The sequence below is a fragment of the Hypanus sabinus genome, chromosome 13 (genome assembly GCF_030144855.1).
Source record: "Hypanus sabinus isolate sHypSab1 chromosome 13, sHypSab1.hap1, whole genome shotgun sequence".
In the NCBI taxonomy this organism is placed as follows: Eukaryota; Metazoa; Chordata; class Chondrichthyes; order Myliobatiformes; family Dasyatidae; genus Hypanus; species Hypanus sabinus.
The window spans coordinates 2,141,838-2,167,521 of NC_082718.1; the positions used below are offsets into that span (position 1 = coordinate 2,141,838).

Sequence of the window (25,684 nt, forward strand, 5' to 3'; positions counted from 1 at the left end):
AGTAATTGCACGGTAACGAATCAGTGCTATGCAGGGTAGCATTACAGAAAGTCTGAATATACATTTCTGTGTTTCATTGACAATGAGCTTGAACATGAACTTGCCTGTTAACCTGAACCCTTCTAGTTCAAAAGACTGATTTGTTTCAATGCTTCCATGGCAGAATTTGATCAAAACTGCGTTTCAGCCCTGTTTCGTCAGTAGTACTTTTGCCTCAATCAGAAAGTCCTCAGTTCAAACTCCACTCCTGAAAATTCAGCACATAATCTCAGCTGAAGATTTTTTTGAGCAGTACTGCATGGAAATTAAGGATGTCATTTTTAGATGCTGTTGGCGTAAGCAGAGATTGCAAATTATTCTATGATACTATTGAACATACTGATATATTCCCAACATATTGATGTAGTCATAAAGAAGGCAAGGCAGTGGCTATACTTTATTAGGAGTTTGAAGAGATTTGGCATGTCAACAAATACACTCAAAAACTTCTATAGATGTACCATGGAGAGCATTCTTTTTTTTAATTAGTTTTTTAATGCATTTCTACATCGCTACAAACAGAAAAAAAACCCCAAATCAAAACGAAGAACATTAATACAGTGCAAAAATAAACATACAATAATAATATAATACAAAAAAGATAATTGAGAAAGCACCCAAATTGAAGACATGTAAAGTTAGTATCCTCCCCGAGCCCCACAACAAAAAAAACTCCAGACCAACCACAACACAATATAGAGAATATAAATCAGGACATTCAAACCCCCAAAACTGTAAATACACTTAAAAACAGAAGATAATAATGCCTACTACCAAAAAAAAGAGCTGAAAGCAAGGGACCAAAAAAAAACCTTAGTTAAGAGGAAGGTTATGAAAGTACTCAATAAAAGGTTCCCAGAACTTATGGAACTTTATATCCGAATTAAGAACTGAATAATGAATTTTTTCAAGGTCTAAGCAGGACATAATATCATTAAGCCATTGAGCATGCGTGGGCGGGGCAACATCTCTCCATCTAAGGAGGATTAAACGTTTAGCCAGGAGAGAAGCAAAAGATAATATTCGACACTCAGTCGAACTCAAACGTAAATCTGTCTCACCCAAAAAACCAAACAAAGCAACTAAAGGGTTAGGTTCTAAGTGGTGATTCAGAATATAAGATAAAGTTATGAAGACATCTTTCCAAAATTTCTCCAAGCTCGGACAGAACCAGTACATATGAATAAGAGAGGCCTCGCCCCTTTTGCATTTATCACAAAGAGGTGGAGAGCATTCTGACAGGCTGTATCACTGTCTGGTATGGAGGGGTTACTGCATAGGACCAAAAGAAGCTGCAGAAGGTTGTAAATCTAGTCAGCTCCATCTTGGGCACTAGCCTACAAAGTACCCAGGACATCTTTGGGGAGCGGTGTTTCAGAAAGGCAGTGTCCATTATTAAGGACCTCCAGCACCCAGAACATGCCCTTTTCTCACTGTTACCATCAGGTAGGAGATACAGAAGCCTGAAGGCACACACTCAGCGATTCAGGAACAGCTTCTTCCCCTCTGCCATCTGATTCCTAAATGGACATTGAAGCTTTGGACGCTAACTCACTTTTTTTTATATAAAGTATTTCTGTTTTTGCACATTTTTTATTTAAATCTATTCAATGTACATAATTGATTTACTTGTTTATTTATTATGTTTTTTTTTCCTCTCTGCTAGATTACGTATTGCATTGAACAAATTTTATGTTACGTGCTGGTGATAATAAATCTGATTCTGATTCTGAAAGTGAAACAGAAATGTTCACTTAGTGTCATGTCCGTGAATTTATACTTCACGAATATTAATGAAACAGGTGATCACGTCACATTGCTGTCTTTGAGACTCTGTAAGTTACCTTCTACATCTTGCAAGTTACAACAGTGACTACACTTTAAAAATACTTCATTATTTTGAAATATACTATAGCAGGCCATGGAGATAAACTTGATAAATTCAAGTCTTTTCTCTTCTGATCTTCAGAGTTTACTGCTTTTTGCTGTAACTAGTTAACTAACGAAAGAGTGGGAAGAGTTTTAGTGACTTCTCTGGGCCTGCAGCCACAGATCAGCAATGAGTTGAATAATCAGTACCAAAAAAGGTAAAAGACTGCAGAAGCTGAGCTCACAGCAAAATTCAAGCATTAGTCAGACTCCAAGATCCTCACCCTGACCCTCAGCCAACTTGATTGGCACTGACCTTAATTCACTTAGTTGAGAACATTATTCTGGATATCAACTACACAGTTTACCAACTAGTCCATGATCCGTTACACAGATACGCAGGGAAAACCAACACCATCAACTGGTGAAAGGCAAGAAATTTTTTTCTCTTTCTGAATGACTGAAATTGAAAGGAAGATCATGTGACTGAAGTCAGTGATCACAATCTACAGTTTGGTGAGAATTCTAAAGGTTTTCTGTGTTCTTATTGACAGAGTAATGGGATGGAAGGGCGCAGAGAATAATGTCATAATGTCTGCATATACAGTGTCACATTCTGACAACCTAAAAGCTAAAAGAATGCTGTGATTCCTAGCAAAAATAATGGGACACAATTCAATATGAGTTATTCTCAGTCTATGTATAATGACACAGTGCATATTAATATGTATATACAGTACATATAATAATATCAGAATCAGGTTGAATATCACTAGCATATGTTGTTTTGTTTTGTGGTAGCAGTACATAGCAATAGCTAATTAAAAACAAGATTACAATAAGAAATATATACATATATATATATATGTATGCACAAGGAGAGCAAAAAAAGAAGAAAAAATTAGTGAGGCCCAATTGTAAACAAGAGAAAATCTGCAGATGCTGGAAATCAAAGCTGGAGGAACTCAGCAGGACAGGCAGTGACTATGGAAAAGAGTACAGTTGACGTTTTGGGTCAAAACCCTTCAGCAAGACTGGAGAGAAAAAGCTGAGGAGTAGATTTAAAAGGTTGGGGGGAAGGGAGAGAGAAACACATGGTGATAGGTGATACTTGAAGGGGGAGGGATGAAGGAAGAGCCTGGAATTTGATTGATTGGTGAAAGAGACAGAAGGACATGGAAAGAGGGGAGGAAAACCAGAGCGAGGAGTTGGGCAGGCAAGGAGATAAAGTGAGCGAGGGAAAAGGGGATGGGAAGTGGTGAAGAGGGGCTATTACTGGAAGTTTGAGATATCGATGTTTATTCCATCAGTCTAGAGACTACCCAAACGGAATATAAGGTATTGAGCCCACTTGGGGATCAGCTGTTCTGGATTGGATGTTGTGCAGTGTACCAGTCTCACAAAAAATATAGTCCGAGGTCCTGAGTCCATGAGTGTTGCAGCAGTCTGCAATCGAACACAGTACTGCTTGTCTTCTCCCGAGCGAACGCTGGGGGGGATGTCAGAGCTAACCCTGACTCCAGCATGGATGTCATGCTACACCACCCCAGGCACTCCAGTAGAGCACATCATTCTCAATGCCTCCCTCCTGGGTGGCTGTAAGTAAACAATGGTCTAGTCGCCGCTACAATCAAGTGCCACACAATTCCCCTGCCATCCGTTAATAAATCACTGAGTTGCACTTGCAACATTTCACATTAATAATGTCCAACAGGGTCTTGTGATGAAAAGGAAAGCTACGAAAATAATCACTTGCTGTTAGACTGCACAGCGCCTTCTCGTACTGACTCCTCTGAAGCACAGACTGCCCCAAATCCAGCTCCTTCTGTTTCTCTGGCAATGAGCAACTCACTGAAGGGGTGGATTTGCAGAACCTTAAGTTCTTAATGTTCAGCAGGGTCTTGTGATCATAAAAAAGACAATAACGCCTTTGGGTGGCCCTGTAGAAATCGCTGCAACCAAGTGCGTAGCCATCTCACTGGAAGATCCTCACCTAGATGTGTTTAATAATGGTGATGTCCTCAGTGCGCTTCTCTATATAGCTAGTCACAGATCTCACATATTCATCAATGTTAATATGATGGTTGTAGGCAGCTGCCTCTCTGAACATGCTCCAGTCCGTGTTTTCAAAACAGTCCTGTAATGCTGAGGTTGACACATTCAATCAGTGGGCGGAATGCAGGAAGATAAGTGGTCAGAAAATCTGACGTGGGAACTGGGAGCAACTTTATATATGCCAGAGATGTCAGTGAATGAGGTCTAATGTGTTCTTGCCTCTGGTAGCAAAATCAACAAGCAAAAAGAATTTAGGCAGGACAGAATTCTTCCATAGATACTATTAGGAACTAATGTACAGCTTTAAGGTACTGGAGTAGTATTGGCAGTGTTTTAATTTGTCCTGTATTTCATTAAGTACATAATCTGTTACTCAGTTAAACAATAGTTTGTCTTTTTTTTTAAATACCTTTTAAGCTATTTCCATGAAAGAAAAGCTTTCCTTGGGTTTCCAGCGGGTTACAGGTATCAATTATAACCGATGTTTCGATGACGAACTCTGCCATCTTCATCAGGGTTGATGCCTGGGCATGTCCAGTCCGATGGTATTTATACCCCTATATTACATCCCTCCTGATTGGTTAGTCCTCACTCAATCAGGTTTCTGCTCTCTCACCATGCTTACAGTTGAATTCCAGTTCTTGGGCGAGACCTTCATCTTTGTTAAAATTCTTTTCCCCTAGTTTTATGTCAATAGCTTCCTTTACCAGGCAGTCCCAAAATCCATTAGCGTGGCACAGTAGTTTTGCGTTGTTGACGTCATGGCCATTCTGAATGCAATGTTCTGCTGCGGCCGATTTTTCTGTGTAACCCAAACAGATACACCTCCTGTGCTCCTTGATATGGGTTTCCACTATGTGTCCCGTCTGGCTGATATACGCTGCTCCGCATTCACAGGGAATCCTGTAGACGCCAGTTGTCCTGTGTCCCAGGTCATCTTTGACCCATGTAAGCTGTGGTTTGGGCTTCCTTATGGGTTAGTGGATGGTAGTAATCCAGTATTTCTTCAGGATCCTGATGATCCTTCCAGAAACCATAGAAATATAGGGAAGATAGGCAGTAGTGACAGGTTCCTCCTTGGTGTTAGGTTTCCTGGTTATTGTTGTTGACCTTTTGAAGGTGATTACCTTCACCTTGTAGCCATTCTGTAGGAATGTCATGTATAATTGTTTTATTTCCTCTGGCAGACTCCCCAGGCCTGAAATAGTTTTTGCACGGCTAATCAAAGTAGAAAGAACCGCTCTATGTTGGGAAGAGTGAGGGTGGCTGTTACTGTTGAGGTATGAGTCCATATGAGTGGGTTTCCGATAGACGCCGTGTCCAAGGCTTCCATTGTATTAGGGTATCCAGGAACGGGAGGCAACCATTCTTCTCTATCTCCATCGTAAATTGAATATTTGGATGTATACTGCTCAGATGGTCGTGGAGCTGTTGGAGGGCCTGGAGTCCACTACAAAGGTGTCATCAATGTATCTGAAGAAGCATTTGCCTCACTCTAAGTAAGAACTGGAATTCGATTGTAAACAAGGTGGGAGAGCAGTAACCTAACTGGATGAATGGACTACGTGGGCAATAAATACCACTGTACTAGATATGGCAAGGCATCATCCCTGACAAAGATGGCAGAGTTTAATATCAAAACATTGGCTATAATCAGTACCTGTACCTGGCTTGAAGCCTGAGAAAAGTTTATTCAGCCCATATGCTGGGAAAGTACTAGCTCCAATTGGGGCGCCCACTTTATTGGGCCAAAATGTACTGGTCATGAAGTCCCTAAGTGTCCCAGTTAAACAAAATCCACTACTGTATGTCTATTAATGATAACATGGGTTGCATGATTAATAAATTTGCAGATGTCGGTAAAATTTGGTGAACAGTAAAGAAAGATGTCTACAGTTACAACAGGATCTAGATCAACTGTGAAAGTGAACAAGGGATTGACAAAAGGAATTTAGTTTGGACAAGTGTGAAGTGATACAGTTTTGGAATTTAACCCAGGGCACAACGTATACAGGGAGCAGTTGTTGAACGAAGAGGCCTTAGTCTTCACATACATAGCTCCCTGACAGTGGCAACACAGATAGACAGTGTGGTGAAGAAGGCGAATGGCTTCATTTGCCGTGTCATTGAGTGTAGTACTTGAGATATTGTGTTATGATTCTACACGTCGTTGGTTAGATGCTGTAAAGATTGATATGAATTCTGCTTTGATTAAAATATAAGGAGAGATTGGATTGGCTGGTTCTGTTTTCCCTTGAACAAGGAAGGCTGAGATAAGTGGCATTTGAAACTATGAGATAGGTTAGACAGCTACTGTCTGTTTCCCATGTAAAGTGGGTCTAAGACTAGAGGCAGGAACAGTAACAGCATTTAAGAGGCATTGGAGTAGTGCTTGAATAAACGAGGCATAAAGGAATATGGAGTTAAAACAGGCAAGAAGGATTGATAGGTGAAATGGCCAGTGTAGAAGTGTTGGGCTTAAGGGTCTGTTTCTCTTTTGTATAGCTCAGCAACTCTATGACATACTTCCAAACAGGATTCAGTGTGAGAGGGAAAATAGTGAACTAGAGATTAGACTCATCTGTTGTCAGAAAATAATGATTGAATGTTTTTAATTAAATCAAAATAGTTAAGATTAATTTTCATAGGACAGGTTATTTGTGACAAACCTCTCTGAATAGGTTGGGGAAATCACCGAATGATATCAAGAAATTTAATAGATGCTCGTTATATTAATGGATAATTTCTAGTAACAGGTTGAAGCCTGTGGAATGGAAAGCTAGTTACTGACTGTGGCAGGAAATTGGCGAACTTGCAGAAGGCAGAGAAGAAAAAGTGGGCTGGTGCTATAATTGGAAGAATGATACTAATAGTGTCCTGCATGGATGTGACTGGTATTGTAACTAATCTATATTTTTACTAATTAGTTCAGCGATCAGACAAATCCGAGTGTCCACATTTTCTCATGATACAAAGTTCAGCATTAGGAAAAGTATTATGTTTTATTAATGTGTTAATAGACTAGCTAAAACTCTAGAAAGATTTCATTCTACAGAAATGTGGAGTCATCTACCTTTAACCTTAATAGCATAGAAGGATAAAGATTTTTTTACGTGATGAAAGAGGCAATTTACATTCCCCCAGTGGTAACTATAATGAAGGGCTTAAGATACTGCATGATGCCATCTCTAAATAAGAGACAATACATTTCAAATCATAGTTGAGGACTTCAGTCAGGCTTGTTTGAAGAAAACCCTGCCCAGTTACTACCAGCAAATAACCTGCAGCACCAGAGGTCTCAACATACTAGACCACTGTTATATTATGACAAGAAAAGCCTGCCGTTCCATGCCTAGACAATGTTTGATCTATCCGATCACTTGGCTGTCCTTCTACCTGCCTACAAGCCCAGCCTAAAGATCAAAGCTCCAGATTTTAGGATAACGAAGACCTGATCGCAGGAGATAGAGGAGCGGCTATGGAATTTCTTCAAGTCACTAGACTGGGCTGTATTCAAGGACTCATCTGTGGATCTAAATGAATACAACATGATTGTCACAGACTTTGATAAAACAGTTAGAGGTGAGTGTGTCCTCACAAAATCATTCAGTGTCTTCCCCAATCAGAAACTACAGATGAACCATGAGATCCGATATCCAGAGGGCCATATCAGAGGCATTCAAGTCCAATGACCAAGAAAGTTACAAGAGGTCCACGTGCAATCTCTGGAAAGCCATCTCATTTCCAGATGAAACCTGATTGAACCGTTGTGGCAGGGCTTAAATACTATCACCTCTTGTAAAATTAAATCTATTGACATAGGTGACAACAGGGCTTTGCTTCCAGGTGAGCCCAATGCCTTCAATGCTCGCCTTGACCATCAGAAATTCCCCCCAGTCTCCAATGATCCTGTGATTTAGGCAGCTTTTAGGAGGGCAAACCCACGAAGACTGGATACCTGGTTAAGTGCTAAAGACCTGTGCTGATCAACTGACTGGAGTCTTCACTCAGATCTTTAACCTCTTGCTTCAACAATCTGAGGTACCCACCTACTTCAAGCAGACTTACTTAACCGGTGCCTAAGGATAAATGTGGTAACCTGCCTCAGTGTCTATCACCTGGCAGCACTTACATCCACAGCAATGAAGTGTTTTGAGAGGATGGTGATGAAACATATTAACTCCTGCCTGAGGAACAACATGACTCTGCTCCAATTTGCCTACCAGAGCAACAGGTCCATAGCAGATGCCATCTCATTTGCTCTGAACTCAACCCTAGAAAAGCTGGGTAACAAAGATACATGTGTCGGAATGCTCTTTTATCAACAACAGCTCAGTATTCAATACTATCATCCCCTCAAAACTAATAAATAAACTCTGTCCATTACCTCCTCATGCAAATGGATCCTCAATTTCCTCACTTGCAGACACCAGTCAGTCTGAATTGCCAACAATATCTCCTCCACGATCTCCATCAACACAGGTGTACCGCCTGCTCTACTCACTTTGCACTTATGACTGTGTGGCTAAGCACAACTCCAATGCCTTATTCAAGTTTGCTGATGACACCACTGTCATAGGCCGAATCAAAGATGGTAATGAATCAGCATATAGAACGGAGATTGAAACTCTGGCTGAGTGGTGGCTTCAACAGCAACCTCTCACGCAAACTACAGTACATTTATCAAAATATGCATACATTATACAACCTTGAGGTTCATTTCCTAACAGGCAGCCATGAAACAAAGAAACCCAAAAGAACCCATATATAAAAGGATCATCAAACACCCAATATGCAGAAAGAAAATAAAAACTCACAGTTCTGAACTGCCAGAGAGTCCCATGATTCAGTGCAGAGGCAAGTAAACCTTATGGAACAGCAATCTGAACCAGTCCATCCCTTGCCTTGGGCCCTGATGTCCAATCTGGCCTCGCACCTGAATCGACGTCCAAACATCAAGTTCAGTTAAATCAGTACACTCTGCCTCGATTTGGCCTTTGGCATGGCACTTACATCAACTAAGCTTCGGGTGCTCCTTGATGGTCCCGCCATCTCACCTCGCCTCAGTTTTCCCACATCAAATTGCTTTCAAGTCCAAAGGGAAGTACTTGCGATGATCATTTGCCTGAAAAAGTGAGATTAACAAAGTATTTGGTTGCTTTCCTTATTTCATTAGCCACCAGCCAAAAGTCACTGAAGTTCACCAGCACCACCTGAAACTGGAAGTTACTCAATGTCACAAGATAAAGGAGTTGAATATTGACTTCAGGAGAAGAAAAGCAGAAGTCCATGAGCCAGTCCCCACTAGAGGGTCAGCAACTTTAAACTCCTCCATGTTATTGTTTCAGAGGACCTGTCCTGGGCCCAGCACATAAGTGTCATTATGAAAAAAACATGGCAGCGTCAATACTTCCTTAGGAGCTTGTGAAGATTCGGCATGACATCTAAAACTTTGACAAACTTCTATAGATGTACAGTGGAGAGTGTATTGACAGAGGCATCAGAGCCTGGTATGGCAACATCAACGCTCTTGACTGGAAAATCTTACAAAAAATAGTGGATATGCCCCAGTCCATCACAGATAAAGCTCTCCCCACCATTGAATACATCTATATGAAATTCTGTTGCAAGGAAGCAGCATCCATCATCAGGGACCCTCAGCACCCAGTTCATGCTCTCTTCTCCCTGCTGCCATTAGGAAGAAGCTACAGAAGCCTCAGAACTCACCCAGTAGGATCATTTGGCTGTCCGTCTCCTACCATCAACCCCCTCAAACATCAGGCCCTTGAACCAAAGGGGCTAACTTCACTCAATTTCACTTGCCCCATCACTGAAATGACTGGACTCACTTTCAAGAACTCTTCACCTTATGTTCTCAATAGTTATTGCTTATTTATTTATTATTATTCTTTTCTTTTTGTATTTTCATACTGTTGTCTTTTGCACACTGGTTGAACACCTAAGTTGGTGTAGTCTTTCATTGACTCTGTTATGGTTATTATTCTATCAATTTATTATGCACACAAGAAAACAAATCTCGGGTTGTGTATGGTGACATATATGTACGTAGATAATACATTTACTTTGAACTTTGAAGAACCTATCAAACTGTCTTAGTGTTTTGGCCTGTAGCAGCAAATTCCACATATTAACCACCTTCTGAAGAAATTCCTTTATTCTGAGGCTGTGCCCTCAGATTCCAGACTCTCATACAAATGGAAACATTTGCTCCATCTATGCCTTTCAATATCCAATAGGTGTCAATGAAATCCAGACCAATCTTCCTGAATTCGATTGAGTACTGGCCCAGAGCCATCAAATGTCCCTCAGATGTTAACCTTTTCATCCCTGGACTGATTCTTGTGAACCTGCTCTGGAACTTCTTCAGAGCCATCACATCTTTCCTTAGACGCTGGGCCTAAGATTGCTCGCAACATTCCAATTGCAGTCTTACCAATGCCTTATAAAGTTTTGGCAGTACATTCCTGCTTTTATGTTCTAGTCCTCTTGAAATGAATGCTGGCATTGCTTTTGTCTTCTTTACTACTGACTCATCCAGCAAGTTAACATTAATATAATCCTGAACTAGGACTTCCACGTCCCTTCATACCTCCACCTGTGCTATACTCCATCTGCTACTTTTCTGCCCAAGCTCCCAACCTGTTAAAGGCATCTGCAGACTCCATGCCTCCACAACACTACCTGTCCCTCCACCTATCAAGTCACTTTAGATTGGCAATGAGGAGGAATTTCTTTAGGGTGGTGAATCTGTAGAATTCATTACCACAGACAGCTGTGGAGGCTGATGATATTTAAAGTGGAGTTTGATAAGTTCTTGATTTGTCAAGGCTTCAAAAGTTATGGGGATGCGGCAGAAGAATGGAGTTGAGAGCGATAATAAATCCACCATGGTGAAATGGCAGAGCAGACTTAATGTACCAAATGGCCTAATTCTGTTCCTATGTCTTATGTTCATATTGTTTGCAAACTTGGCCACAATGCTGTCAGTTCCTTATTAGCCTATCTATGAAAAATTCAATGTTCAAAGTAAATTTATTATCAAAGTATATCTACGTCACCATATACAACCCTAAGATTCACTTTCCATTAGTTACTGGCAGGCATCCTGAAAAGATTCATGATCAAGTTTATTAATCACTAACATGCTGTACGTCCTGAAGTTTGTTGTTTAGTAGTATCAGTACAGTGCAAGACATAAAAAATGCTATAAGTTGCAAAAATAAATAAATAGTATAAAAGGCGAATAACTAAGGATCGTTCAGACATATGATGTTGGAGGGGAAGAAGATAGAAACATAGAAAACCTACAGCACAATACAGGTCCTTTGTCCCACAATGCTGTGCCGAACATGTCCTTACTTTAGAAATTACCTAGGGGTACCAATAACCCTCTATTTTTCTAAGCTCACTGTATCTATCCACGAGTCTCTTAAAAGACCCTATTGTATCCGCCTCCACCACCGTCACCGGCAGCCCATTCCACACACTCACCATTCTCTGCATAAAAAACATACTCCTGACATCTCCTCTGTACCTACTTCCAATCACCTGAAAACTTCCGTTTCAGCCCTGGGAAAAACCTCTGACTATCCACACAATCAATGCCTCTGATCATCTTATACAAGTCTATCACCCATGCTTCTCATCATCTGAAACACCCCTATCATCAATGCCTCTCATCATCTTATACATCTCTATCATCAATGCCTCTCATCATCTGAAACATCTCTATCATCAATGCCTCTCATCATCTGAAACACCCCTATCATCAATGCCTCTCATCATCTTATACATCTCTATCATCAATGCCTCTCATCATCTTATACATCTCTATCATCAATGCCTCTCATCATCTTATACATCTCTATCATCAATGCCTCTCATCATCTTATACATCTCTATCATCAATGCCTCTCATCATCTGAAACACCTCTATCATCAATGCCTCTCATCATCTTATACATCTCTATCATCAATGCCTCTCATCATCTGAAACATCTCTATCATCAATGCCTCTCATCATCTGAAACACCTCTATCATCAATGCCTCTCATCATCTTATACACCTCTGTCATCAATGCCTCTCATCATCTGAAACACCTCTATCATCAATGCCTCTCATCATCTGAAACATCTCTATCATCAATGCCTCTCATCATCTGAAACACCTATTATCAATGCCTCTCATCATCTGAAACATCTCTATCATCAATGCCTCTCATCATCTGAAACACCTCTATTATCAATGCCTCTCATCATCTTATACATCTCTATCATCAATGCCTCTCATCATCTGAAACCCCTCTATCATCAATGCCTCTCATCATCTGAAACACCTCTATCATCAATGCTTCTCATCATCTGAAACATCTCTATCATCAATGCCTCTCATCATCTGAAACACCTCTATCATCAATGCCTCTCATCATCTGAAACCCCTCTATCATCAATGCCTCTCATCATCTGAAACACCTCTATCATCAATGCTTCTCATCATCTGAAACATCTCTATCATCAGTGCCTCTCATCATCTGAAACTCCTCTATCATCAATGCCTCTCATCATCTTATACATCTCTATCATCAATGCCTCTCATCATCTGAAACACCTCTATCATCAATGCCTCTCATCATCTGAAACATCTCTATCATCAATGCCTCTCATCATCTGAAACACCTCTATCATCAATGCCTCTCATCATCTTATACATCTCTATCATCAATGCCTCTCATCATCTGAAACCCCTCTATCATCAATGCCTCTCATCATCTGAAACACCTCTATCATCAGTGCCTCTCATCATCTGAAACTCCTCTATCATCAATGCTTCTCATCATCTGAAACATCTCTATCATCAATGCCTCTCATCATCTGAAACTCCTCTATCATCAGTGCCTCTCATAATCTTATACACCTCTATCTCGTGTAACCTTGTGCATTGGAGTCTTATTAACACCTGAGGTTCTGCTAACAACAGTGGTATTATCTGCAACTTCATAGATGGCATTTGAGCTGTGCTTATCCCACGCTGTCATGAGTGTAAAGAGCGAGGAGCAATGGGCTAAACTCACATCCTTGAGATGATGCTGTGCTGACTTACAGTGAGAAGGAAATATCTGATCCATACTGACTGGCCTCGGCCTCCAACATCATGGACTCTTAACTTATTTAGCAGCCTTGTTTGTGGCACCTTGTCAAAGGCCTTCTAAAAATCCATGTAAATAATGTCCACCGACTCTCCTTTGTCTGACCTGCTTGCTATATCATAGAGAATTGTAACTGATTTGCCAGGAACATTCTCCATTTAACAAAACTGTGCTGACCATCCTATTTTGTCATGTACTTCCAATCACCCTTTATAATGGACTCTACAATCTTCTAACCACTGAGGTCTGGCTAACCGGCCTATAATTTCCTGTCTTTTGTCTCCCTCCCTTCTTAAACAGGAGTGTCACCTCTGCAATTTCCTAGTCCTCTGGAACCCATAATTGGTAAATGTGCAGCATTCTATGAGCTCAGTGTTCTGCATAAGTGCCCTTCTGGGTGAATTTTATTTTTGCTGACTGAATCAATCCATAGCTGATTTGTGTATGGAGAAGCCTTTGAAAGGCAGGTTAAGAATAATCTTGTAGGGTCACAGAGCACTACAAATCAGAAGCAGTCTCTTTGGCCCTTCTAGTCCATGCTGGACAGTCTGGGCCTATGCTCCCTGGATTTTGAAGGGGTGAGGAGAAATCTCTTTGAAATGTATTGAGTATTGAGAGGCCTGGGTAGGATGAAAGTGGAGGGGGTGTTTCCTGTGGAGAGAGGGTCTAGGACCGGGGTTTGCAGCCTCGGAGTGGAGGGGAATCCATTTGGAGTGGAGATGAGGAGGAATTTCTTTGGCGTGGGGGGGGGGGGGGGGGGCGCTGGTGAGTCTGTGGTGTTCATTGCTTGAGTGGTCAGAGTTGGGGTAGGTGGGAGTGTGTGGGAATGGTGGGGTGTCAGAATGGAATCGATGGGCCGGTTTGTAGGGGTTGGAGGGAGTTGGGGCAGGTGGGAGTGTGTGGGAATGGTGGGGTGTCAGAATGGAATCGATGGGCCGGTTTGTAGGGGTTGGGGGGAGTTGGGGCAGGTGGGAGTGTGTGGGAATGGTGGGGTGTCAGAATGGAATCGATGGGCCGGTTTGTAGGGGTTGGGGGGAGTTGGGGCAGGTGGGAGTGTGTGGGAATGGTGGGGTGTCAGAATGGAATCGATGGGCCGGTTTGTAGGGGTTGGGGGGAGTTGGGGCAGGTGGGAGTGTGTGGGAATGGTGGGGTGTCAGAATGGAATCGATGGGCCGGTTTGTAGGGGTTGGGGGGAGTTGGGGCAGGTGGGAGTGTGTGGGAATGGTGGGGTGTCAGAATGGAATCGATGGGCCGGTTTGTAGGGGTTGGGGGGAGTTGGGGCAGGTGGGAGTGTGTGGGAATGGTGGGGTGTCAGAATGGAATCGATGGGCCGGTTTGTAGGGGTTGGGGGGAGTTGGGGCAGGTGGGAGTGTGTGGGAATGGTGGAGTGTCAGAATGGAATCGATGGGCCGGTTTGTAGGGGTTGGAGGGAGTTAAGGTAGGTGGGAGTGTGTGGGAATGGTGGGGTGTCAGAATGGAATTGATGGGCCAGCTTGTAGGGGTTTGGGGGAGTTGGGACAGGCAGGGGTGTGTGGGAATGGTGGGTGGCAGAATGGAATCGATGGGCCGGTCGGCTTGATTCTGCTCTGTGTCTTATGGGCCCTCCCTGACTCCAGTGGCTCTAGAAAACTCACTGCTAATGCTTCCATAATCTTTACAGTTGTGTAAAGCTTTGGTTGAACCATAGCTGAAGCACTGCAAGTAATTCTAGATGACACATTTAAAGAAATACAATTTCACAACATTAGCTTTGGAGGTGAGGGAGGTGATTACTGTGCCTCGGGCAATGATCCTTGCATCATCAATGGGGACGGGAGATGTTCCGGAGGATTGGAGAATTGCGGATGTTCCCTTATTCAAGAAAGGGAGTAGAGATAGCCCGGGAAATTATAGACCAGTGAGTCTTATCTCAGTGTTTGGTCATTTGATGGAAAAGATCCTGAGAAGCAGGAATTATGAACATTTGGAGAGGTATAACATGATTAGGAATAGTCAACATGGCTTTGTGAAAGGCAAGTCATGCCTTACGAGGCTGACTGAATTTTTCAAGGATGTGACTAAACACATTGATGAAGGTAGAGCCGTAGATGTAGTGTATATGGGTTTCAGCAAAGCATTTGATAAGGTACCCCATGCAAGGCTTATTGAGAAAGTAAGGAGGCATGAAATCCAAGGGGCATTGTCTTGTGGATCCAGAACTGGCTTGCCCACAGAAGTTAAAGAGTGGTTGTAGATGGGTCATATTCTGCATGGAGGCCGGTGACCAGTGGGGTGCCTCGGGGATCTGTTCTGCGACCCCTTGTCTTTGTGATTTTTATAAATGACCCGGATGAGGAAGTGGAGGGATGGGTTAGTAAATTTGCTGATGACACAAAGGTTGGGGGTGTTGTGGATAGTGTGGAGGGCTGTCAGAGGTTACAATGGGGCATTGGTAGGATGCAAAACTGGGCTGAGAAGTGGCAGATGGAGTTCAACCCAGATAAGTGTGAGGTGGTTCATTTTGGCAGATCAAATATGATGGCAGAATATAGTATAAATGGTAAAACTCTTGGCAGTGTGGAGGATCAGAGGGATCTTGGGGTCCAAGTCCATAGGACACACAAAGTTGCTGCACAGGTTGACTGTGTAGTTAAGAAAACATATGGTGTATTGACCTTCATCAAACATGGGATTGAGTTGAAGAGCCGAGAGATAATGCTGCAGCTATATAGGACCCTGGCCTGACCCCACTTAGAGTACTGTGCTCAGTTCTGGTCACCTCAGTACAGGAAGGCTGTGGAAACTATAGAAATGGTGCAGAGGAGATTTACTAGGATGTTGCCTGGATTGGGGAGCATGCCTTAGGAGAATAGGTTGAGTGAACTTGGCCTTTTTCCCTTGGAGCGACGGAGGATGAGAGGTGACCTGAAAGAGGTGTATAAGATGATGAGAGGCATTGATCATGTGGATAGTCAGAGGTTTTTTCCCAGGGCTAAAATGGCTGCCACAAGAGGGCACAGGTTTAAGATGCTTGGAAGTAGGTACGGGGGAGGTATCAAGGGTAAGTTTTTTACGCTGGCAACGGTGGTGGAGGCAAATACGATAGGGTCTTTTAAGAGCATCTTGGATAGGTACATCGAGCTTAGAAAAATAGAGGGCTCTGGGTAACTCTAGGTAATTTCTAAAGTAAGTACATGTTCAGCACAGCATTGTGGGCCAAATGGCCTGTATTATGTTGTAGGTTTTCTAAGGTTCTGTGTTTCTAAACTGCATGTATGGCATCAAAAAGCCAACTATAGCATTTTGTAGTGATTATCTGAATTGATGTGTCAATACTTTTTGTATGTGGTTAACTAAAATTGTAACCTCGTAGTCTTGTTGATCAGAAGTTTCTTTCTTGTTGTCAATCAGTTTGTGAGTAATTTCCCCACATTCCAGCAAAACTTCACCCAATAGTTAATAACTTTCAAGCAGAGTTTTTCCTGACTACAAAACAGTACTACTGACACTTGGGAAGTATGTCATTTGCTTGGGAAGTGGGTACAGAATGGACGAGAGAGAATGTGCCAATGAAAATATTTTCCAAAAGCTGTCAAATATGCTCTGATTCAACTTGACATTAACAGTTAAGAGAAAACTTCAATATTTGGTATTGTAGGTGTTACAGAGAAAATGTGATGACAGGAATTGTATTCACCTGTTAATACAATGAAAGGAATGGAACCCCAAATTAAAACAGGACTGTACATGTGAAATAAGTAGAGGAGCCAGTTGTTTGAATTAGCCGCATTATTTTGTATCTCTCCATTCTTACTTGGAGAAGAGCATGGAGAGTTAAAGAATCTCAAAGGCAATGATGAGATCAAAGCCACCTTTGTTCCAGTTAGCACAAAGTACACTGCAGATGCTGGGGTCAAATCAAGACGTACAAACAAGCTGGATCAGCTCAGCAGGTCAGGCAGCATCCGTTGAAAGAAGCAGTCTAGTTTGTTCCAGTTGATAGGTGAATTAGTGTAGAGCCCAGTGGTGCAGGTTTCCACAGCCTATATAGACACACACACACACACAAAATATCTTGACTATCAGCCTAGAATTGAGAATGGAAAATTTATGTTTGATTGCATAGTCATTGGGGGCTGACTTGAATTTATCTTCTACCAAAGCAGCTGAGGAATCTAAATTCAGTAAAAATTGGACCAGTGATAATAGCCATATAACAATCCAACTGTCATAACAATCCATTTGATCAACTGATGCCTGTCAGAGAAGCAAATCTGACATTCTGAGCAGCCTAAACTCTAGTCCCACAATGAAATAGCTGACTAGTTACTGACCAGTTCTGCTGTGGATCATACATCTGTAATGTTGACTCAGTTGTTCTCTTTCCACTAGCATGGCTTGACCTCGCTGTCACATTTCTTTGCCTGTGTTCTCTCAGTTTTTTACATTTACATTTTACTTCCTCATTACCTCTCAATCATTAGCTTTATCAACAGTTTATGCCCACATCAGTCATGGCCTTCCCCTATCACAAATACTCATTTTGATCTACTACCAATTCACCACCATCAATTAAACTTAATTTTTTTTCTCTCTTGTTCCCATTTCTGATTAGAATCTTTGACTTGAAACATTAAACATTACTATTTTAAAACATTGTAACAGTTCAGAGTTGTGGTATAATCATTCATCTGATGGAATGGGAGAAGAAAGATGGGCAGAAAGTAGTTTTTGATGGGGCACAAAGGATCTGATCAGGAGGTGGACAGTTACCAGATACAGAGTAGAAGATGACAAATATCTGGAGAAATATCTGGTGCAGGAATTAAGAATTGGATTTGAAGTTAAGCCTACTTTGTAATCTTTTTGTTCTGTTCTGAAACACCAGCAAGTATATATTATCTATATCAAGGTATTATAAAAGTATTAATTGTCAGTCATTGACTGTGGGGGACGAGTTCACGTAGCAACTTTTGAATTGTACTTTTGGTGTAATGTTATCTTACTTTATTTTCTACCAAATTGTGTCATATTACCCTGCATTAAATTTAATTTGTCAAGTCAAGTCACTTTTTATTGTCATTTCGACCATAACTACTGGTACAGTACACAGTAAAAACGAGACAACGTTTTTCAGGACCATAGTGCTACATGAAACAGTACAAAAACTACTCTGAACTACATAAAACAGCACAAAAAACTACACTAGACTACAAAGCTACCCAGGACTGCATAAAGTGCACAAAACAGTGCAGGCATCACAATAAATAATAAACAAGACAATAGGCACAGTAGAGGGCAGTAAGTTGGTGTCAGTCCAGGCTCTGGGTATTGAGGAGTCTGATAGCTCGGGGGAAGAAACTGTTACATAGTCTGGTCATGAGAGCCCCAATACTTGGGTGCCTTTTCCCAGATGGCAGGAGGGAGAAGAGTTTGTATGAGGGGTGCGTGGGGTCCTTCATAATGCTGTTTGCTTTGCGGATGCAGCGTGTGGTGTGAATGTCTGTAATGGCGGGAAGAGAGACCCCGATGATCTTCTCAGCTGACCTCACTATCCGCAGGGTCTTGTAATCTGAGATGATACAATTTCCGAACCAGGCAGTGATGCAGCTGCTCAGGATGCTCTCAATACAACCCCTGTAGAATGCGATGAGGATGGAGGGTGGGAGATGGACTTCCCTCAGCCTTCGCAGAAAGTAGAGATGCTGCTGGGCTTTCCTGTCACATGCTTTTCATTAATGCAGCCTATTTTCCCTTGTTCAATCACTGTCTTCATCATTCGTTAAGCTATTAGGATAAGCCAGCAAAAATCAGCCGTCCCAGGGTCATGCTTTAGATAACACCATTGTATTCTGGAGCCTTGACCCAAAATGTCAACCATCCCACTGTCTCAGATATGCTGCCTGAATCACAGTTCCCCTTGCCTTTTGTTTTTGGCACCAATGCATACCATCCTCCAGCTTGGTAGGCAGCTATTTGCCACATCTCCATTTCCTGTCCAAAACTGAATTTTGTATCAGCTCATTAATTTGATGAACATAAATTTTGCTGACAAGTTTAGTATATTGCATTTTATCAAATGTCTATATCGTGTCAATGAATTACATTTATCAATACTCTGTTCATTCATCAGAGAACTCATTATAGCTGGCCTTAAACAAATAAACTTTCACTTATTAATTGGTAATTGTCGATATATGCATTAATTTTGTTCCTTGTTATCATTCCTAGCAGCTTCTCCATCACTGACATTAAACTGTTCAAGCTAAAATCATAAGATGATACAAATTGAAAGTTTCGGGGGATATTCTGGCCTTAGAATGGCTGAGGGAATTACAGAGAATAGAGTGAATGAGGGAACAGGATGATTCATAGAGACTGTTCTCTTTTTCTGTAGCTGAGACTCCAATTGAAGAGTTCACACCCACGCCAGCATTCCCAGCTTTGCAATACCTGGAATCGGTGGACGTGGAGGGAGTGGCATGGAAAGCTGGGCTAAGGACAGGAGACTTCCTGATTGAGGTAATAATGCATTCCTTACTTGATGGAAAATGGTTATTGAAAACAACTCTGAAGCAGAGTGCAATAGTAGTAATTGTGGCTGTTAAGTGTTTGGAATATGTAGAATGAGTTGGAAAGCTGGAATGGACAAATTATCATACCCAGTGAAAGCCTGGTTTGCATTTTCAGTCCTCTGGATATTCCCGTATAGTGGGATATTGTCCAGTTAGCCTAGTGTGTTTTGTGGGGTGTACACCCCATCCATGAGCTTCTCTATTCTACCACCTGCACATTCATTCTGACCTTGCTTTGGGCTTCGATTAAGTTATGCCTTAATTTCCAAATTTTCAAATGTCTTTTCAAATTCTTTCATAACCTTTCCCTACCTACTTATGAAATCACTGCAGCCTAATAAACATTCAAGATTACTGATATTCTAGCTTCTTGATCAGACTTAATGGTAATTGCCCACCACTATCAGTTCCCCTTTTGGCTGCCAAGACTTTGGATAGAGACAAACCAGCCTTAAACTCCACTGCTTCTGTTGCTTATTTCCCTCATTTTATTTGCTGATTAACAAGTATTTACACAAAGCTTTCATCACCCAAGTCATTGCAGCCAGAAATTGTGATACATATTGTTACCTAAGACACAAATTGAAAAATTCAGGAGGTCCTGAGAAGAGAATACAGGGAGTTAGGAAGGATGCTGAGAAGCAGGGCCTCAAAGGTAATCATTTCAGATTTCCGCCTGTGCTTTGGGACAGTGAGGATAGGAACAGAATGAGGTGACAGATAAATGTGTGGCTGAAGAATTGGTTCGGGGGCAGTGATTCAGATTTCTGGATAATTGGGACCTCTTCTGGGGCAGGTGTGACCTGGACAAAAGGGACGAGTTGTACTTAAATCTGAGCTGTCCATTGTCATTGTGGACAGGTTTATTGGGAGTGGTTGAAACTAACGTGGCAGGGGGATGACAATGAGTATGATGGAGCTGAGGATGGACCAGCAGGTTTACAAGTTGATGATGGATGTAATATGAATGTAAGGAAGGACAAGCCAATGACTGGGTACAAATGCAGACAGAACAAAGAGTTAAATTGTACCGCAGAGGCAGAATTCAAAAAGATGAAGAACGCAGGACTGAGGGTGTTGTACTTAAATATTTAGATGCACATAGCATTTGGAATGAGTGGACGAACTTGTGGTAGGATTAAAAATTGGTCAGTTTGACATCGTGAGCATCACTGAGTTGTGGCTGAAAGGTCATAGTATGGAGCTTAACATCAAAGGATATACTTTCTATCAAAAGGACAGGCAGAAAGGCATAGGCGGTGGTGTGGCTCTGTTGGTAAGAGATGGAATTACATCTTTAGAAAGAGGTGACATAGGGTCAGAGAATGTCGAATCTTTGTGGGTAGAGTTAAGAAACTGCAAGGGTGAAAAAACATTATGAAATCATACATAGAAACATAGAAAATCTACAGCACAATATAGGCCCACAATGCTGTGCCAAACATGTACTTACTTTAGAAATTATTTAGGGTTAACCATAGTGCTCTATTTTTTAAGCTCCATGTACCTATCCAGGAGTCTCTTAAAAGACCCTATTGTATCTGCCTCCACCAACTTTGCCAGCAGCCCATTTGACGCACTCACCACTCTCTGAGTAAAAAATTTACGCCTGACATCTCCTCTGTACCTACTCCCCAGCACCTTAAACCTGTGTACTCTCATGTTAGCCATAGGCCTCCAATAATTGCCAAGATGTGGGATTGAGATTTGAAAGGGAGCGAGAAAAGGCATGTGATAAGGGTAATGTCAGAATTGTAATGGGGGACTTCAAAATGCAAAGGGATTGGGAAAATCAGGTTGGTGTCAGATCGCAAGAAAGAGAATTTGTTGAATGCCTATAAGATGATTTTTAGAGCAGCTTGTGCTTGAGCCTACTCAGGGAAAGGCTAACTTAGATTGGGTGTTGTGTAATAATCCAGATCTTATTAGGGAGCTTAACATAAAGGAACCATTAGGAAGCAGTGATCTTAATATGTTTGAATTCATACTGCAATTTGAGAGAGAGAAGCAAAAGTCACATGTATCAGTATCACAATGAAATAAAGGGAATTACAGAGGCGTGAGAGAGGAGCTTGCCCAGGTGGATTGGAGGGGGATACTGGCAGAGCAGAGATTGCTGAAGATTCTGGGAATAGTTCACAAGGCGCAGGATAGATATGTCCTATAGACGAAGTTCTCAAATGGCAGGAGTAGGCAACTGTGGCTGACAAGGGAAGTTAAGGACTGCATAAAAGCTAAGGAAAGGACATATAAGGAAACAAAAGTAAGTGAGAAGTTGGATGATTGGGAAGTGTATAAAATTCAACAAAAGGCAACTAGAAAAGCTATATGAAAGGAAAAGATGCATTCAGAGAGCAGGAGTGAGTGCCGCTGATATTACAAAGAAAGCAGAAAGGTCTTCAGGTGGATAACTTACCTGGGCCAGATGGACTACAGTCAGCCCTCCTAATCCGCAGATTCAACCAACTGCAGATCAGGAAAACCTGGAAGTTCTCATTGTTGAGGCCAAGTCCATGGGTATATTTAAAGCAAAAGTTGATTGCTGATTGGTCAGGGCATCAAGAAATATGGGGAGAGGGCAGGTGTATGGGTTGAGTGGGATCTGGGATCAGCCATGACAGAATGATGGAGAAGACTTGATGGGCTAAATGGTCTGATTTGCTCCTGTGTTTTATGGTCTTATCTCTTGAGGTGGGTTGGTGTGAAATTGAGTTTGATGAAACACTTTTAACACTTCATTCAGAGAACCATGTACATGAACGTGAGAGCTGAGCTGAGTGTCCCAGGAGCTGGTGTATTCTCGCCAGGAGTGTAAGGCCTAGTGTTCATTCATCATCAAGTGTGTTGCATGTGTTAATCCCCTTTGTTGTTTAAATTCCTCCCTGCTTCCTTTATCTTTCTCAAGGGCCATGTCTGATTTTAATTTCCTACACCTTACAAGTGGTTCCTTTGTCCTTTTTGACAAAACTTACAATGTCTCTTTTCATCTAAAGTTCCAAGACCTTGCCATCCTTGTTTTTCATTCTCATGGGAGCATTTTACACTGCTCTGGAAAGTTAGATCACCTGGGATGCAGGGAGAGTTAGCCAACTAAATCCAGAGGAACACACACAAAATGCTGGGGAAACTCAGCAGGTCAGGGTGCATCATTGGAATTGAATAAACAGTTGTCATTTCAGGCCAGATCCTGAACACAGAATTGGCTTGATGGTACATTTCAAAGGGTGACAGTGTTTCTAATGTGTTAGCAAATTCACAGATTAAAGATTCAAGATAGTTTAATGTAATTTCCTGTACACATGTAAAGGAAAATAAAATAATTGTCACTCTGGACCCGATGCAGCGCAAAAAAAAACACAATAAATATAGATACATAAGACAATTATATACATAGATTGATTATGTACATAACATGATACTAGGTTCAGAAGTGTCTATACATAGGTTGTTAATACAAACTACACATTTCAGTTCCAGTTGAATGCATGTTGTCAGTGACAGACCTAGTACATGGTTCCATCTCAGAATTTGCTAGTTGTAATTGGCTTGGCACAGAGCAAAAGCTGGGGGGATGATCTGGCCAGCTATGGAATTGCGGCTCAGAGCAAACAGGACTGGTGCAGAGTTCCATTTTGTAGTTTGATGGCTGGAACAGGCCTTTCCTTTTGCCCGATTCCATTAACAAGTCCAGTACAGGATTCCACTTCTGAGCTTAAAACCTGTGTCAAACTTGGGACAAAGCCTGCAATATGATACCCATGTCAGATTATGCTCACTTTGAAAGGAAGAAAAAAACTTCAGCTAGGAGGATCCCTACAGCACCCAGTAACCCGGTGATCTCTGTCTCGGAGGCCAACGTCAGATTGTCTTTCAAGAAGGTGAACCTTCACAAGGCAACAGGTCCCAATGGAGAACCTGGCAGGGCTCTGAAAGCCCATACCAGCCAACTGGCCGGTTCGTTCAAAGACAGTTTCAGTCTCTCATTGCTACAGCTAGAAGTTTCCACCTGCTTCAAAGGGGCATTGCAAAGAGATCTTTTTCAGTTAGAGATATGGGATGAGGAATAGCAAATGGATTCCAACTTAGATATGTGTGAGGTAATGCATTTTGAATAGTCAAACCAGGATAGGACCTATACAGTGAATGACCGGACACTTATCAGTGTTGTGGATCAGAGGGACTTAGGAGAGCAAGTTCTAAGTTCTCTGAAAGAAGCCATGCAGCCTGAAAGGTGCTGAAGAAGGTGTTCAGTGTGGAGCTTTTTCTGGTTGGCTGCCAGTCACCAGTGGTGTTCCACAGGGGTCTATGTTGGGACTGATACTTTCTGTATTATATGTCAATGATTTAGATGATGGAATTGATCACCATGCTTTGTTGCAAAGTTTGCAGACAGTATGAAGACAGGTGGAGGGGCAGGTAGTTTAGAGGAACTGGAGAGGCTTCAGAAGGACTTCAGCAGATTAGAAGAATGAGCAAAGAAATGGCAGATAGAATATAGTGTCAGGAATGTATGATCAAGCAAATTGGTAGAGGTAATGAAAGGGTTTTAGACTGTTTTCTAAATAGAGAGGAAATACAAAAATCTGAGGTCCAAATGGACTCGGGAATCATTGCGCAGGATTCCATAAAGGTTAATTTGCAGGTTGAGTCTGCAGTGAGGAAGATAAATGTGATGTTAGCATTCATTTCAAGAGGACATAATGCTGTGAGTTTATAAAACACTTGGGGCCTCACTTGAAGTATTATGAAGAGTATTTCACCTCTTTTCTCAGAAAGGATGTGCTGAAACTGGGGAGGGTTCAAAGGACGTCCAGGATTGATCTGCTTCTCATATGAAGAATATTTGATGGCTCTGGGCCTGTATTCACTAGAATTCAGAAATTTGAGGGGTGACCTAATTGAAACCTATTGTATGGTGAAAGGCTTTAAGGGAGTGGATGTGGAGAGGATATTTTCTATCGTGGGAGTGTCTAAAATAAGAGGACACAGCCTCTGAATAAAGGGGAGACCTTTTAGAATGGAGATGAGGAATTGCTTTAGCCAGGGAGTGGTGAATCTGTGGAATTCTTTGTCACAGGCAGCTGTGGAGGCCAAGTCTTTATGTATATTTAAGGCAGAAATTGATAGATTCTTGATTGGTCAGGGCATGAAAGGATACAAGGAAAAGGCAGGAGATTGGGGCTGAGAGGAATATTTGACCAGCCATGGTGAATTGGTGGAGCAGACTTAATTCTCCTATATCTTCTGGTCCAAATAATGAGGCTTTGCTTTGCCAAGTCACCAAAACACTGTGGCTTCTATCACTGTGTATTAAACACAATAAATATGTAAAAAATTAAAATGTTTTTACTATATTTTTTCAAAGCTTTATTTAAAACTAAAAGAAAACTCAACAGTAGGATAAAAAAGGACACTGATTCTGATGAATGGGTGTGATTTAAAAGGTGACACAATAGATAGTAAGAGCTTCAACACATGAACACAAAAGAAATTTGCTAGAGGTATGTAGATCACCACAATTTAGTTAAAATTACATTCAGATAAAAAGGATGGTCAAAAGCAATGCAAACCACATCACTGATGTTGGTGGTAACATAAGTTAAAATAAGGAAAGGCACTGTGTAATTACTTTGCTGCGACATTTACAACTCTTAAGAATCCAATCAAGGATTAGGACTCACCAAAATAAAACACTTGACGTGGATAGGCTTTTTCCATTGAGAGTAGGGGCGATTCAAACAAGAGGACATGAGTTGAGAGTTAGGGGGCAGAAGTTTAAGGGTAACACGAGGGGGAATTTCTTTACTCAGAGAGTGGTAGCTGTGTGGAAAGAGCTTCCAGTAGAAGTGGTAGAGGCAGGTTCGGTATTGTCATTTAAAGTAAAATTGGATAGGTATATGGACAGGAAAGGAAAGGAGGGTTATGGGCTGAGTGCAGGTCAGTGGGACTAGGTGAGAGTAAGCGTTCGGCACGGACTAGAAGGGCCGAGATGGCCTGTTT

The 25,684-nt window shown here is 41.7% G+C and overlaps 1 protein-coding gene and 1 long non-coding RNA gene across 13 annotated transcripts in view; one reads left to right on the forward strand and one right to left on the reverse strand.

Annotated features, from left to right (window-relative positions):
* The window catches only part of shank3a (SH3 and multiple ankyrin repeat domains 3a), a 1,267,872-nt gene that overhangs the window by 1,071,570 nt on the left and 170,618 nt on the right, over window positions 1-25,684 (forward strand). For all 9 annotated transcript variants that reach the window (XM_059986981.1, XM_059986984.1, XM_059986980.1 and 6 more), the window contains one exon: window positions 19,507-19,631. In XM_059986981.1, coding sequence (XP_059842964.1) covers window positions 19,507-19,631 — 125 coding nt within the window. The remainder of the gene's footprint in view (window positions 1-19,506; window positions 19,632-25,684) is intronic.
* Window positions 418-25,684, reverse strand: part of LOC132403573 (uncharacterized) — a 75,238-nt gene continuing 49,971 nt past the window's right edge. For all 4 annotated transcript variants that reach the window (XR_009515295.1, XR_009515294.1, XR_009515296.1 and 1 more), the window contains exon 3: window positions 418-9,088. This is a non-coding gene — a long non-coding RNA (uncharacterized LOC132403573). The remainder of the gene's footprint in view (window positions 9,089-25,684) is intronic.